At 32.0% G+C, this 16,172-nt stretch overlaps 2 protein-coding genes across 8 annotated transcripts; one reads left to right on the top strand and one right to left on the bottom strand.

The window, feature by feature from the left end:
• The first annotated feature begins 946 nt into the window (after positions 1–946).
• LOC141721601 (uncharacterized) lies at positions 947–9,565 on the top strand. 7 transcript variants are annotated; one of them, XM_074524582.1, is made up of 16 exons: positions 947–1,089; positions 2,237–2,642; positions 2,729–2,851; positions 3,140–3,281; positions 3,352–3,548; positions 3,991–4,055; positions 4,179–4,273; positions 4,698–4,800; positions 5,608–5,702; positions 5,808–5,870; positions 7,046–7,121; positions 7,708–7,816; positions 7,915–8,027; positions 8,199–8,257; positions 8,858–8,966; positions 9,121–9,565. In XM_074524582.1, exons 2-16 carry the CDS (start codon positions 2,255–2,257, stop codon positions 9,253–9,255), a joined length of 1,872 nt encoding a protein of 623 aa, XP_074380683.1. In that variant the 5' UTR covers positions 947–1,089; positions 2,237–2,254; the 3' UTR covers positions 9,256–9,565. The 7 variants fall into 7 exon arrangements, with proteins under 7 accessions (XP_074380683.1, XP_074380682.1, XP_074380681.1 ...); XM_074524581.1 differs by having other exon boundaries at positions 8,822–8,966; XM_074524580.1 differs by having other exon boundaries at positions 5,808–5,924.
• Positions 9,566–10,402: 837 nt separating this feature from the next.
• Positions 10,403–12,658, bottom strand: LOC141717307 (coniferyl alcohol acyltransferase-like). The gene is made up of 2 exons (XM_074519390.1): positions 12,202–12,658; positions 10,403–11,557 (listed from the first exon to the last, which is right to left on the bottom strand). Exons 1-2 carry the CDS (start codon positions 12,613–12,615, stop codon positions 10,571–10,573), a joined length of 1,401 nt encoding a protein of 466 aa, XP_074375491.1. The 5' UTR covers positions 12,616–12,658; the 3' UTR covers positions 10,403–10,570.
• Positions 12,659–16,172: the final 3,514 nt, after the last annotated feature.

Genomic DNA, 16,172 nt, shown 5'->3' with positions numbered 1-16,172 from the left:
CCCAAAAAATAACGGTTTAGTTTGAATTTGTCTTTTATACCCCCCGTTATATCCAAACCCCCGAATATATTAAAATATTTTAATTATATATTTTGAGGATATATGTTACATGAATTTTTGATATTTATAAGTAGTTGAATACATATTATGTTAAGTACACTTGTATGTTAATTATTAAAGTTAAAAGATCCAAATTTTTATATAATGAACTTGTTTAATTGATAATTTATTAATTTATTAAATTTTTTACCTCTAATACATATATGCACATATTTTTCTTAACGGTTTAAACGAAAATCGCCCAACCCGAACCGTTATAATTTGGGTGGTTTGGTTATATAAGTAACGGTTATGATTACGGTAATGGTTAAGTAAAATGTAAAACCGTTAAATTTGGTTTGGATGGTAATGAGGTACAAACCCGTCTATTCCACCAAATACTCACCCCTAGTTAAAATTTTGTTTTAGCACTGAAAGACACTTTTTGGTGCCAAATTATAGCCCATGATTATACCCATTTTGCATCTTTCATTGCCCTTACGCTTTTTATGTATAGAGGATAAAATTAGGTTTATATGTCTTACAAAAGATCTCGAGTATGAACGAAAATCAAGCGCAAAACCTGGGACGAGATATAAACCGTTAACCACTCGAGTTATATCATCGCGCCATATTTCACTTATTTTTCATTACATATAAAAATATTGATGCATATTTATTTATTTGTGATAATGGTTCTAAAGATATCTGATTTTATCGATTATTCCCCGATTAATCCTCTAAAAGGCACGTGATCGATTCAGATTTTGAATCCAGCTAATCCTTATATATTTTTCTTAATCGGTATATTACAAATAAATTATTATATATAATATAAATCTTCAATTAAATTTAAATAATTATAAATTATATAATATGATAAATATATATTAACTTATAAATTACTAAGAGCAACAATTTAATTTAATAATTAGTCCGTAAGATAAAATAACGAAGCCAAACAGGCCTTTAAACTCTTCCAGCTTCACATAACAACTCTCTTCTACGGCCGATACACACAGAGTCTACACAAGCATCTACTTGTATGAGGTTTAATTTCGATAATTTCTTATATATATAAAGATTTGTTTAATTTTCTTATCTTATCATAATTGTTTTTCATTTTTGATGTTCATTTTTACTGCTATGTATGTTCATTTTTGATGTTCATTTCGACTCGATATGTGATGTAATGTATTCATTTTTGTATGTAGTTTGATGATATAGGGAAAATTAAGATGTCGAATTTTGTACAGCAACTGACATCGATTGAAATATTAAGCGAATTGAAAGAAATGATAGTAAATAATGCGCAGTTAAGGTCTAGGTATCGAATTTTGAAGCGATATGTAATTCGTGTATAATGTGTTCGTTTTTGTTTGTTGATTGATGATATAGGGAAAATTACGATGTTGACTTCTTTTGTATCGCAAACCAACAAACCAACATTGGTTGTATATGCTTGGATGAGACGAGTGTATAAAAATATAAGCGAATTGAAAGAAACGATTGTAAGTAATCCGCAATTTAGGTCTAGGTATTGATTTTTGACTTTTTGTGTATAAGGCATTTATTTCTGTTTTAAGATTGATGATAGGGGAAATTACGATGTTGAACGATTGTAGAGTAGCGTGCTGCTTTTTTTTGTATCCCAAACCTACATCGAATGTATAGGTTTGGGTGAGACGAGTGCGTAAATATCAAGTGAAAGAAACTATTAGTAAATAGTGCGCGGTAGAAGGAAAATTATGTGATTATAATGTCTCTTAACAGAATGCAAACAACACTATGTAAATGCCATGTGTTGCTGTCCTACCATACTGTAGACTACAACATTACATATCTAGCAAACTACTTTACATATTGTTATCACCCATCAGTTGTTTATTACTAGTGGTCTATTGGAGAAAACACATGTATATTTGTAATAAGTACTAGGAAAATTGTTGTTTATTTCTGCTGCTTTATATAGTTTTTAATAAGGATAATGGTGCTTATGCCTCTCTGCACGTGAGAAGAGTTGAAGGATTTAGCAAACTACTTGGTGTTTAGTTCTTAATTTTATGAAAGTAGTTACATATAGGAGGAACATAATGTTAATGTTACTTTCTGGGGATAGCTGATCATCTGTAAACAAGTGTATGTTTATACTGTATGTACATCATTTTCATGCACTAAGACATGCCTCTTCTTGTAGGTTAGGAATTGAGACAAAATGGATAACATGCAGTATGCTGAAGAGTTAGTGAGAGAGTATCTTGTATTTAGAGGGTTTACAAGTACTTTGCAGACATTTGAGAAAGAGTTGAGCACTGATATCGGGAAAGGATTTCAAGTGGATAAGATATTAGATTTGATATTTTCGGTTTATGTTCCTAAATTTCAGGTAGAGAACTTGATTGGTTTGCTCAGATTTTTCAAGCAGTGCTTTTCTTCTTTTGAAGCAGTTCTAACTACAGCATTGGCGAAGTTAGAGGTCTCTATTCTAAAGTATTACATTATCCATGCTGTACAAGTCGGAAGAACTGACAAAGTTAATGAGTTTTTCGAATTGAATGGTAATGACTTGTTGCAAAGTAACGAGGACTGGACTTCATGGTTTGGTGGGTATTTTCTGCCTTTTTTTGGTGCATTTATGTATTATCTATTTATCTCATACTAGCTAACGTGAGTAAGAATTTTCTTGCAGCCATCCCATATATTAAGAACCCAAGCTCTGATCCCAGCTTTCGCATATATTTTTCGAAGGAGTGGTTTGATGCCTTGCATCTTTCTGTCAGGAACTTCTTGAGCGAGATATTTAATGGCACTCATATCCTTTGTTTAGCTTATTACATACATTTTCCATCATGGTGCACATAAAAAGTTAGGATTTTTGCTAACTATGGTGACAAGTAATAATCAATTGTTTAATGGTAGCTCACTGGGATTTAAAACTGGTAGTTGATATATCAATATTATACCTGTTAATAGATGATCTCTAAAAAACTAAAGCCGGTATAAGGTGACTATAGTTTCTGTCAGTGGATGGAACTATTCACTGTTGTCCGATGGAATTTGTTTTGATCATATTTGTACCATATTTTTCTTAGCTGATCACGCATTCCTGCTTTGTTGAAGATCTGTTCTGAAAGCAATACAGTAAAAAGTCTGAAAAATAATATCAGGCATCTTAATCAGAAACTTTCACAACTTCAAGCGTTACTCGAGGAAAAGGAAACGCGGTTGTCACCTTCAATGAGGTAACGCTTTTCTCATTAAATTAATTATTAGAGAAGTACAAAATTCTTCAACTGCGTAGTCGTAGTGCAGTAGAACTCTAACAACAAAGGAAATAAGTATGGATGAAGATGTCACTTCGCCGTCTATATCTGGTCAAGAAGCTTTTACTCCTGCCTCTATGGATGCTGGTGGAACTGAGTTTAATCAGGATATGGATGTTCATAAATCAAGCAGTGCTCATGGTTCGAGTTTAAGAACAAGTAGTGATGTTGGTTATGGTGGGGAGGGTAAGTAGTGATTGTATCATTTTCCTGTTAATCTATATATGGCTATAAGCCATATTTGTCAAAAAAAAAAAACAGTTTGTAATATGGAGGCAATCTTATCTAATAGTTTGCTGAAAATTATTGCCTCTAGTCTGACGTACCTTTTTTAATTTTATTTTGAGATGTCCTTGAAATTATTGCCACCTCTAAGAATCAACCTAACATTAGTATGAATATATTGTGTCGCTTGATAATTTGGTATACTCAAGAATCTGGCTAATGTTCCTTTAGGCTATATGCCTTTGCAAATAGTTGTGCTTGCCTAAAACATATATCTACCCTTGCTACACATGAATGGGATATATCTGGTTTTAATTGGTTGATACTTTCTCTACACGTATATTACTATTATATACTGCATGATCTCATTTTTATAATACAATTTTTTACTCCACTTGATCAGGCATAACAGATTTAGAAGAACTACATCGTGAAGAAGAATTTCCAGAGGTGAAAGTGGCGTTTCAGGTGTAGTTACATTAGCAATATCATTTTAACAGTTTAAGGGCTTGTTAATTTATTGTGTCTTTATCTATGGTTCACACTGTCGTGTGCAAATAATCTCTATATGGTGCTTTACTCTATATGTAGGAGACCTTTTTAGGTCACACAAGTCCGATCAGTCGATGTCGCTTTTCTGCATCTGGAGACAACATTGCAAGTGCTTCCATAGACGGCACAGTCAGGTATACATGTGAAAATTTTATATGCTTATTATCTATTCATTAACAAGAAATGGCAAAGTTCTAATAACTTTAAACTAGCTAACAGCAAGACATCATTGGGATAGATTGTGATAAGGGAGGATATGAATGAAAGCAACTTGAAGATGACTTTTGGATGCCACTGACCTGTGTCAAAACATATTTTTGTACTTGCCAAACTAATCATCTGATCAAAATTGCTCTTAAGTTTTTTTTTTTTTGGGATGTTTTAATTATTTGTATATTATGTACCCTGAAATTTGGTGTACTTAGTTATAAGTTTAGAATTTATAGATTCTGGGGTCTAGATACTAGACAGTAACTTGCAAAAGAAAGTTTTCCAGACTATGGTGCATTTCATTGATGTTATGTGTATCTTACGTCGTGAACTTAAATTCTGATGCAGGATTTGGACATACGACTCAGCGACACCAGTATCAAGAAGTGCAACCATTTACTGTGGGGCAGAGATCACATCACTCGAATGGGATTGTAAATCTGACCGCTTGGTAAGTAAACTTTTACCCCACATGTCTGTATATCTCTTATCTTAAAATTTTCTTTCCTAAAACCTATATAAATTACCATTTGTGTTTCTGGTCTCTTCCATATTAAAAATAATAATTATATAGAAGGAAAAGAAACTCACTGCTTCTCATATACATCTTTAAGTTTGCCACGAGTTCCAATAGTTCTTTAGGATTATATAATTATTTTATGATACTCGTCTAGTTAAATCAGTTATTCTATATATATATTTTTAGAACTTTTGGATGGTCTAAATTATATCCCGAACCTATTCTTTGTCTATGCGATCAAGTATCAGTAAATTAGATTTCAATAAATTTTACAAATAAATAGTTTAACATACCAGATTTAGTAGAGTAGTCAGAACCCGCCCCATCCATTTCTTCCTTGCTCACATAGGCAACGTAGTTCTTATAAATAGTTCTTACAAATGTCTATGTTATAATGAGTTCCATGTTATTCACATCGGTCACATTTTTCTTTGTGTGTGTGTGTATATGTATCTTTCTCTTATAGTTCTCTTTGGTTTATACACTTGTTTGCTCTATTTAAAACTCCTACTCTTCCTGTCTTTCCTCTATGCATATTATGTACACTGGTAGAACCAGATAGCTACCTTTTGGAATTGAGGCCTAGATGAAACAGAATGTAACTGTTATAAGTTATAACATAGGATTATATGTATGTGTCTGTGTGTATTGTGTTGGTGTGATAATAAGTCTCACATTGAGTTGATCACCGAAGAGCAAATAGTAATTATTGCATGTTTTTCTTTATTTTGACAAAAGCTTCTAATAGGCACTGCTGATGGAGGGATCAAAGCATGGAATGCTGTTGCAAAAAGAGTTGTTTGTGATCTTAGTACAACCGAAGCATACCCAAGGTTTATTACTATTTTCAAAATACCGTCAATTTGTCAACAACTGAACTTATAGTAGTTTATCTTTTACTTTTTGAATGCTTATTCCCTGTGATTTGCATGACGCAGTGTTGTGGACTTGAAATGCAGTCCTGTGGAACCGATATTTGTCTCTGCAGCAGCATCCAGAGGGTACAGTTTTGGCAGTTGTGTGCACACATTCCAAAATTTTCCAAGTGTTGTCAAGTGTGTATTTGAGTGAAACTGCATACTATTGACACTCTTTTTTTTAATTATTTCATCCAACACAATGCACATTCTATACAGCATTCTTTTACCAGTTAAATTTCACATTTTCTTGGGCACGTATACTGATGTATTCTAACTTTAACCTTTCTTTATATGATAGTAAAACCAAAGATGATATTTTAAATTGCTCGCCCTAAAGAGCAACTTCATCCTTATGTATGAGGCCTTTAAGTGAGTTCACAGTCATTTAGTTTAGTCTATTAATGTGTCTGCTTATATAGCCTTAACAATCAAGTTCAATTTTACAATGTCCTAAAAGTTATAGGTGTAAATAATTTTTCTTACTATATCTGTTTTTGTTGTGTATAATTGTAGACTTTCCTTTCGAACCTTGCACATGTATAAAATATTTGATTTTAACTTGTAATTGTCTCTGACTACATTTTTATGTATTTCTTGCTCTTCAATCATTCTCTTTCAATTTCTTAGCGGTCATTGTATTTCCTTACCTACTAGATACTTATTCACGTTGATAATTCATACTCATAACAGAATTGACCATAGTAATAATGATAAAACTATTGGCATAGAACTAGAAGAAGTTGCAGGAGGACTTGGTTATTCCCTTTACAAATTAAGCTCTACTCAAGTAGCCCCATATTGTATCTCACGACTACCTGTTTCATGCGAAGATAACATATTGAACACACCATTATATTTCCTTCCCTACTAGCTACTTATTCACGTTAATAGTTCATACTCATGACAGAATTGACCATAGTGATAATGATAGACTATTGGCATAGAACTAGAAGAAACGGAAGGACTCAGTTATTCCCTTTACAGATTAAGCTCTACTCAAGTAGCCCCATATTGTATCTCATGAGTCATGACCACCTGTTTCATGTGGAGATAACATATTAAACACACCATTAGTGATAAAGCATTATCTTTATAAGTCTGTAAGGTAGAAAATGCAAGGATTTGAGAACCTGTGAATCCAGTGATGTGATAACGTAACAAAAGTGCCAAATTTTCATATTGTTCTGTTGTTTGATTGCGCTAATCCATTGTTATAGATACCAGTTATGTGATGCAATACCTACTTATCTTGGCAGGCAGGGCACAGATGGTATTTCTAAATTGGGATGTGCATCATTGACTGTTTGGAACATGAGGACTTGGAAGGCCATGGTATGTCAAGTGTTTAATATATTCCTTAATACTCTCACACACACCCATTACACACACACACACACAGATATATATATATATATATATATATATATATAGAGAGAGAGAGAGAGAGAGAGAGAGAGCCCTCTTAAAAAGGGAACAAGAGAACCTTTAATTTAAAACAAGATTCTAAATATTTTTTAACTTATTTTAAGAAATAATTATTCATTAATATTATAATAGTCATTACATAAATTTTAAAATCAAGATTTGAATCAGAATTTATAAGATTCAAAAACAGATTCTTATAATTTATGAGATTCAAAAACAGATTCCTAAAATTTATGAGATTCAAAATTAGATTCTTAATTTTTTTTCATGATTTTTGTGAAATTTTTTAAAAAATTGTTGTTTGCAATTAATTAACACCATGAAAATAAAAAAAAAACATTTACACCTTTTTTGAATTTTAAATTTAATTTTGAAAAAGGGTTCTCTCGTTCCCTTTTTAAGGGGTTCCCTCTTGAGCCTTGGCCTATATATATATATATATTATTTGTCTTTCAATGACAAATGTGACTACAACATACTCTATTTGTTGAAGACAGTCCTGCCTCTTGGTGAAGATCCACCTGCAGTTACTTCATTATGCTTTAACCACAATGGAAAAATCTTAGCAGCTGCTGCATGTGATGGAATGATTCACATGTTTGGTATCCTCATTTTTTTGTTCTTTCAAATTAGTTGTTATACATGTTCCCACAAAAAATGTCGCATACCTGCACCAATGAATGCCCTTAACCAGGCTAAGACATGTCTGCTGGTCTGCAAATAACTGGATGGCCAGCTCATGATTCTGCAATAAGCTCTGTTCTTTTCGGGCCTGATGAGACTAGTATATTTAGCCTTGGTTCAGATGGAAAGGAAAGTTTTTCAGTTCTGGCTTGAATTTTCTTATGTTTAAAAAAATGAGACAAGTTTTATTGTTTCTACTCAGTTGATGATTTATTAATATATTACAATGAGTATCTGCTTAGAAGTTGAGATTTAACGTCAACTCATTTCAAAGCAACTAAACTTGGAATTTCTATTCAGATATTTGAATGGAGCTTGCAAAGTCCAGGTAAAGTTCTTTGGTCAAGAAATTGCAGCAGGTAATTGCATTTCTTGCTCTATTTGATGTTTCAATATTTTGTTTAAACTTAAAAGTTCATTAATCATGGAGCACTAGATAGCATTCGTGTTTGAAGCATCTACCTTTGAGACTGTCAAGCCCTCCATAGATCCAAGTTTCACATTTGTACCATACGTATCCGTCCTTTCTAGTCATGTCATGTCAGCTGTATAGTGAGATTGCAAAGCGTACAATATATGCATGCAAGTTGCAACTTAAAACTATTGTTTTATTATCAGATAAGCAGAAGTAAAGAATGTTAGTAACTATTTAAACATTTAAGCTTGTATCCTGTTAGGTAAATTTTACTGGATCAGTATCACTTTTTAGTTAACAAAATTTTACTGGATCAGTATCACTTTTTAGTTAACAAACTATCTGCATAGTATCGTGCTATTTTTGTAGCATAAATTGTTTAAGTAATTGCTTACATGTTTAGCATGACTAAAAAATAGTTTTAGCCTAATTATGTGTACTACAATTTTAATCTTTCATGACTATCACTACAAATTTCAACCCTAATAGAAGTTAAATTACTTTGCAGAAGGAACCTTGACAACTGCCTTGTTTCATTATATAGGTTCTGTAACCCCCACAACTCACCACAACCTAGACAGGAAATGGCTTTGGATTCTAATGGGAGAAGACTTTTGGTCACATCTGGTTCAGTAAGAGCACCAATATATCAGGTAAACTCTCCCTGTTAGTATATATCTTTAAGAGAAGCACACAGCCTCTTGGGATATATTTGTCACTAGTGGCTTATTGAGTGCTATCATCTAGTTTAGCATGCAACATTTAGGCTAAAATTAGACATCAAATTTACCTCCATCTACTCAACAGGTTCGCGCTCATATGAATGGGATGAGAACGCTTCCTCATAGTGCAGCTATAACCACAGTAGATTGGCACCCAACTTTGCCCATCTTTTTGACTGGATCAGCAGATAACTCAGTTCGAGTCACATCTATATCATAGTGGCTTTTATTCCTTCTTGTTAGGTTTACCTTCTACCAATTGTCGGCATTCAGTGTTGCATGTTTATGATAATTGGTTGTCAGGGACATTTCATGCAATCTGCCTACAGAGATACTGCACAGGAGATCATCTCAGTGTAATTTTAATAGTTTATAAATGATGTAATTAGTAATTTACAGTAACGTTATGCCTATTGAAATTTCAGATGTTAATGACAATCATAAAACAATCCGAAAAGCTTCATTTGATTAACACAACAAAAGGTTTGGATGGTTGGAAGAAGAAAGCTAGAACAATTACTTTTGTCTTTCTTTTTTTCTGAGTAAATTTTAGGTATATATCATCATTAATTCACTTCTAGTCCTTTTTTAGCATCAGGCTTTTCCGATAAATACGAAATATAAGACACTTATAGGCTGCAAGCACAAGAGTGTCCTAAAAACTTGCCCTAAATTAAAATTTGAGGCATTTTGGACAAAAGAGTGTTCCAATAATGTCCGAGTGGTGTCTTAAAATACTAAGGACATTTATTATAGGACATTCATCATGTGCCTTATTTTTAAGGCACAACTAAGCATGTTTTATCTCATTTATTTTAATTAAAAAATAATTTCCCTTCCATTTTACATATATCTCTCCTATCATCATTTACTTTCCTTCATTTTAATTCAAATATATTATTACTTTAGTAATAAAGCACAGATATAAGGCATATTGTTGGAGTTGATATACAACAAATTTGTCTTAAATCAATAGGACACAATATTTTATTATATTTATAAGACATTTACGAGGAAATTGTTGAACTGCACTAACCTATGTTTTGCTGTCTTTGTCATCTTGGTCCAAACTTGAGTTTGTCAGTGTTTTAGCTTATGTTTTGCTGTTTTGGACATCTTGTGTTTTAGCTCCGTGGTTTGAGTCGAGCATCCTGAACCCTTTGAAAATTCTCCTTAACATTTAACAGGTATGTCTTACTCCATTCAAAAGTCAATGTATAGACTCGTTACGAACATCAAGCAAGACATAAATAATTAAATATATTCAAACTACTTGAATACCATGTTCACTATTTTGTCTTGTTGACTTGGAAAAAATGCTAATATTAACAATTACTAATCTTAGGGACTTAAGAGTGTACTTATCGAATACTGTATCACAAATAACTAGTCTCCTTGATGCAAAAGAGATTTGCAGTTTCTTTTCCCCATTATTTTTTCTGTACAAATGTGTTTATTTATTATTTGAATAGACAACTGATTTCAAAGTTAACTATGAGACTGTAAATTCTTTGATATGGCTGTAGACTAGTGATTTAGTAAACAAATGGTTTAAAAATGTGAGATGCTTCTTTCTCTACAAAATCCAAGTGCCTCTGGAAAAGATGCATATAGACAATCCAATCACCATCATCCCCAGCACTGGGCATTGGCATGACATAACCAGTAGTGCCTCCCCAAGGAAAATGGTAGGACCCGAAAGCGGGCCGGCCCCACCCAAAGTCCATTTTCGAGACCGGAAAGCGCTGGCCGGAGGAGACTACCACCGCCACCTCCTCGGTATCACTAGGCAGGCATGAATAAATCCTGCACATAGCTGGTTGAGGACGACGATTCTCGACCCAATCGACAAGTCCCCTAAAATGTTCTTCATTTGCTGCACTCTCCACACATGCATGCACCAGATCTGCAACTTCAGAAAGAGGCAATGACTTGAGTTCACCAACACTAGAATCACTATAGGGCACCGATAAAACATTTCCGAAGTAATTATCCATTAATGTCTCATTCAGGTCTGCAGATTTGCTTAAACAATTTCGTCCATTTACCACAATCCCTAGTTTACATCTTTTCTTGTCCTCCTTCGCAGCTTTTGCTAGTAACTTCCATAACAAGGCACTAAACGACTCGAATTTAGTTCGTTTCGGTCCTGCGAGAGACTGAAGTTTCAGAATCTCTTTGGCGCTGATCTGATATATCCGGCTCTGGAGATGGAATAAAGGTGGCACCTCAGGGGTACTACAAGCTATATCTTTGATGAGCATGTACATGTTGTCGATGGCGGGATCATGGTGGCGCGGCTGTCGGGGAACGATGAGTGAGCGGCTATAAGATGGGATAAGTTTGTTGGTGTAGTCGTCTCCGGGGAAGAGTAACGGTTCTGTATTATTATCACCCCGGGAGTAATTGGACTTGGTCATCTTTGCCCATGCAATTAAGAATTTGTTGATTGAATGAGCATCTGCGACTCGATGATCGAAGCTGCAGGCTATTACTGCGCCACCACAGCGCATCTCTGTCACCTTCATTGATCAATGGTCCAATTAATACTAGATGTATGTGATAACATAAATAAATTCTGATTCAGGATTACCCTATCTAGATTCTAGTCAGACTCTCTTTTCCGTGACTACAAATCTACAACACTTGCCACCAATAAAAATATTGCAACCAACATATGCTAATGTCTGTTAGGAATATATGATTTTAGAAAACCATGAGATTTTATAGTAACTGTTTTCTTGACATGGTATTAGAGTTCATGCTGGCAGATGACTTATTCACTGTTCGACCCAAAATTGGGCTCTCGAGTAAGCGGAAATGTTAGAATACAATATCCTGAAAATGGTCATTTTCTAACGCCATCATTAAAATAAAATGAGGGATGTATATGGTTATAATTGACCAAAAATTGTGCTTAGCTAAGATCGCAAAGTTTTTGTGTATTAGTAGTAAACTTGAGGGCCTGTGATCAAGCGATGCAGAGGTTGTGTTTTTTAGAACTTATGGGTAGCAACAAATTTGTATGGTATCTCTTCTAACAGATTACCAAACAAGTAGTTATTTTTGCTAGAACCCTTGCATGCATTAAGCTAAATTACCCTGTTAAGACATAGCTAGATATGCGCACACAAACACACAAACTTACATTATTTAACATCTATACCTGGATGGCTATAACTCCCTGTTTTTTTACAGGCACAAAGTTGGCATCCACAGAAACATCCGGATTATACAAATCAAGATGCTGCAGTTCCATATCTGCAGTAGCCTGAACAAAATCGACACCGTGATTATTGCAAAGCATCTCAGGCTCCCCTTCATTATTCTGCACCACTTCTCCTGCAAGTACTGGAAAAGATACCAATGCCTGACCTAGCCCTTTCTTCACCATGCTCATCATCGTCTTCGTCTCATTATTTTTTCCTCCATTGTTATAACAAAAGAAAAGTCCGACGTCCAAAGGTGGCAACAGCAAGTCCAAATTCGACATCGAAAGGCGGTGCTCTGTCACCGGCAACACTGCTGCTACCACTTCCGTTTTCTTCACTACCACCGCAACTCCTCCTTCAGAACCCATTTTATAAATGAAGATGTGATAATTTGGTCTTGGAGATATATTTTTGTGAGGGCTGTGTATTTATAGAAGCTCTAGTACAACTATGTGGAAAAATTTTCACCTACAACCGCACATCGGCACATGTATCCGCTAAAATGAGATGATATTAAAAAAAATTACAACAGTGATAATTAAAATGAATACTTTAAGTTCTTTAAATTACACTACTTATATTTCCACCATCCAGTGTTCTAAAATACGTGAATGGAGATTACTTTACTCGAATAATTGTTATTAATCAGAATGATTAATTTATAATATAAATCGTATATATTTTAAAAAATATAATAGTATTTAATTTATGAAGCTTGATATATAAGTTTTAAAAATAAGTATAGATGAATCGGATTCCGAATTCAAATTAGCAGCTTACTTTTTAAAAATTTATCGGTACTATTTTTAGAACATAGACCTCACGGGACCAACCACCTACTTGACTACTTCCGCCACCAACTACATAGATACGTTTTTCGTCAAAAATGGGCTGAAATGTATACGACTCACCAACAATTTAATTATTAATTATTTTTTAATAATTTTATGCGGTTTTTTAAAAATCGGCCGATTAATCGATTAATCGGCCGATTAATCGATTAATCGGAGTTCAGATGGATCCTGTCTCGATTAATCGTTAATGGGGTCAAAAAATGGTTTTAAAAAAATTGGTCAAAAGTCGGACAGTTCTGAAAAAATAGGTCGATTCGGGTCAAAAATTGGTCGAATCGGTCAAAGTTATAAATTAATAAAAAAATTATTTTTTTTAGAAAAATTTAAGTTTTTAAAAATAATAATTAACATTTAACAATTAATATTAATAATAATATTTTAAATCTTAAGGTTTGAACTATTAAGTAATAATTTTCTCACTACCGAGTAGTGACCAGTGACTAGCTGGTAGTAATTAATTAGTATAAACCACTTAAATATTAATTATGAACTAGTGATGATGATTTTTTTTGTAAATCTTACCATTTAAACATGAATATTGAATTAATGATACGTAGTTTTATTTTTGTAAATCATATGTAAGGTTAGTGACATTTAAATATAATTATTTATTATTATTTATAGATACTTTTCCTTGTAATATTTTATAGGCTAAAAATTAAAAGAAATTTTTAGGAAAAATATAATATAGTAAGTTTATATTAGGAGAAAGAGAATAAATAGTATTAAAAGGGAAATTTAGGAGAATATCAATATGGTAAGTTTATTTAAAGAGAAATTAGAAGTTTAAGGAGAATATTATGATGGTAACTTGATTTCAAAAATGTTAATGGAACATATTGTAAAAACTTTAAGAGAATATTATAAATGATGATAATATATTTAGGAGAATATAAGGTAATTGTAGTTTTTGATATTTATTAACTCAAAAAATTGCGAAAATAAATAAAATAGAATGAAATTATATTAAGAATTCCGCTTTTTAGAACACTGATTTTATGGTAAGTATTTTTAGTTTATTTAGGGCCTTTTTGGCTTTAACTTATAAGTCCGATTTATAACTTATAAACCCGTAACAATTTATTGATGAGTATTTGTCGACCCAATTTATAGGTTGCATTTAAAATTTATATTGAATTTAGTAAAGACCTACTTTTTTCTCAACTTATTTTGATTTTTTTACCTTTTCTTTAACTTTGGTTTTAAATTATATGTTTTAAAATGTTTTTATAATTTAAAATTCATGAATTAAGATAATTGTATTTAAAAAATTATTTATTATACTTCGTTTAAGTAAAAAAAATTCTGACTTATAAGTAATATTATCCAAACACTAATATAACTTATAAATAATAATCTACTTATACTTATAAATCTCTTATTTATTTTAAGTCATATATTATTTATTTTAAAATTTTCGAAATCTAACACTTATATCCTTCTGCAGCAACATATTCTTTCTAAATACAGTATTATTAAATACATCATTTTGATTCTAACCGAGCACCAACGGACACAATTTTTTTTTAATTTAAAATTCGAAATTGTTTTCATTTTATGTATCTGAAAAGTACATAAGTTGTCACATGAAAATCAACTTTTTTTAATCTATCTGAAAAAGCACCGTATGTAGTTGAAATATTTATAACATAATTCGAATAGTGCGATCGATTTAGGTTACAAAACATTATTTTTTTTTGTTATAGTGGATCTGACATAACTTAAAAATATACGAAGAATTTTTTTTTGTAAGATAGGACAGGATTTGTAAATTTTTGTTTGGTTTTTGTGTAGATCATCGAAGAGCAAGTCCATTATGGTAATGTTAAAATAAAAACTACATTTATAATATAGCAGCAATAAAAGATATTTTACTTTAAATAAATTTAAATCACTTTAAGTGTGAAATTTTGAAGTTGAAATATGAACCTACATATTGAATGAATATTTTTTTTTGTGAGATAAATATAATGAATATTGAACAATAGGAATATTTGGATTTTTTGCTAAATGAACAATAGGAATGTTGATTATATAAATAAATCTACGAAAGCATGTAAACTATAAACTATGTCAAGGTCACATGGAGAGAGTCAAAGTAGGAGCGGATCTCGTGACGGCAGCTTTTTCGCTAAATGAAAGAGTTAAAAAAGCGATAGATATAAATCTTAAAATAATTTATTCAATGGATATAAGATTCGAATCCGATGAGTAACATATTAAAATTATAATTTAAAATATATAATAATAAAGAAATTGTGTACCGCACGAGTTATATATTAGTATATAATAAATTTAACACATTTATTATTCAAAACTTTGATCACATACCATCAAAATAATCACGGCCGTTGATATAATATTTTTAAAGAAGGAATGGTCAAGATTATATTTTTTTAGAAAAAATAAGAACTATAAATCAATCAAAAAAAATTATTAATCTACAATCATAACTTAAAAAAAATTATGTTATCCTACTTCAATTCAAACACTAGAATACGATATATTATTGTCCTAATAAAATCATAAATTGAAAATAATTAGAGGTTTAACAAATCAAAAATATAAAAGAATTATTTTGCCCAGCTACTATTCAAACATCAAAATATGATACAATAACCCTATATTGAATATGATTAGATATTCTACAAAAGCGTAAATAAAAACGGTCCAAAAGTCAACCTACTCCAATTTTAAATTCTCGAATTCCAATGTTATCCAAGTCGAATCTTACATTGCACCTGAAAATTTTAAGTGATGAGTTACAAATCCCACCAAGTGAACAATCGATCTAACTAGTCGGACAAAACAACATATACACATATAACAAAATAAGATTGTCTATACTTACGAAACAAACACTTCCGATAAAATTTCATATTCTTATTCGATGAATACAATAAAGATAATCACATAACAACAATAATTCGAAACTTATGATTCAGACCACGACCATTAAAATCTAGTGATAACGGTCCTAAACTTTCAGAAAATATCACTTCAACCCGATGACTCGATTTAAAGTTTTAATTCAATTTTTCACCAACCATGATGTAAATCAGAGATCCAAA

This window comes from Apium graveolens, chromosome 4 (genome assembly GCF_009905375.1).
Source record: "Apium graveolens cultivar Ventura chromosome 4, ASM990537v1, whole genome shotgun sequence".
Lineage (NCBI taxonomy): Eukaryota > Viridiplantae > Streptophyta > Magnoliopsida > Apiales > Apiaceae > Apium > Apium graveolens.
This window is presented reverse-complemented; position numbering and strand designations above follow the sequence as displayed.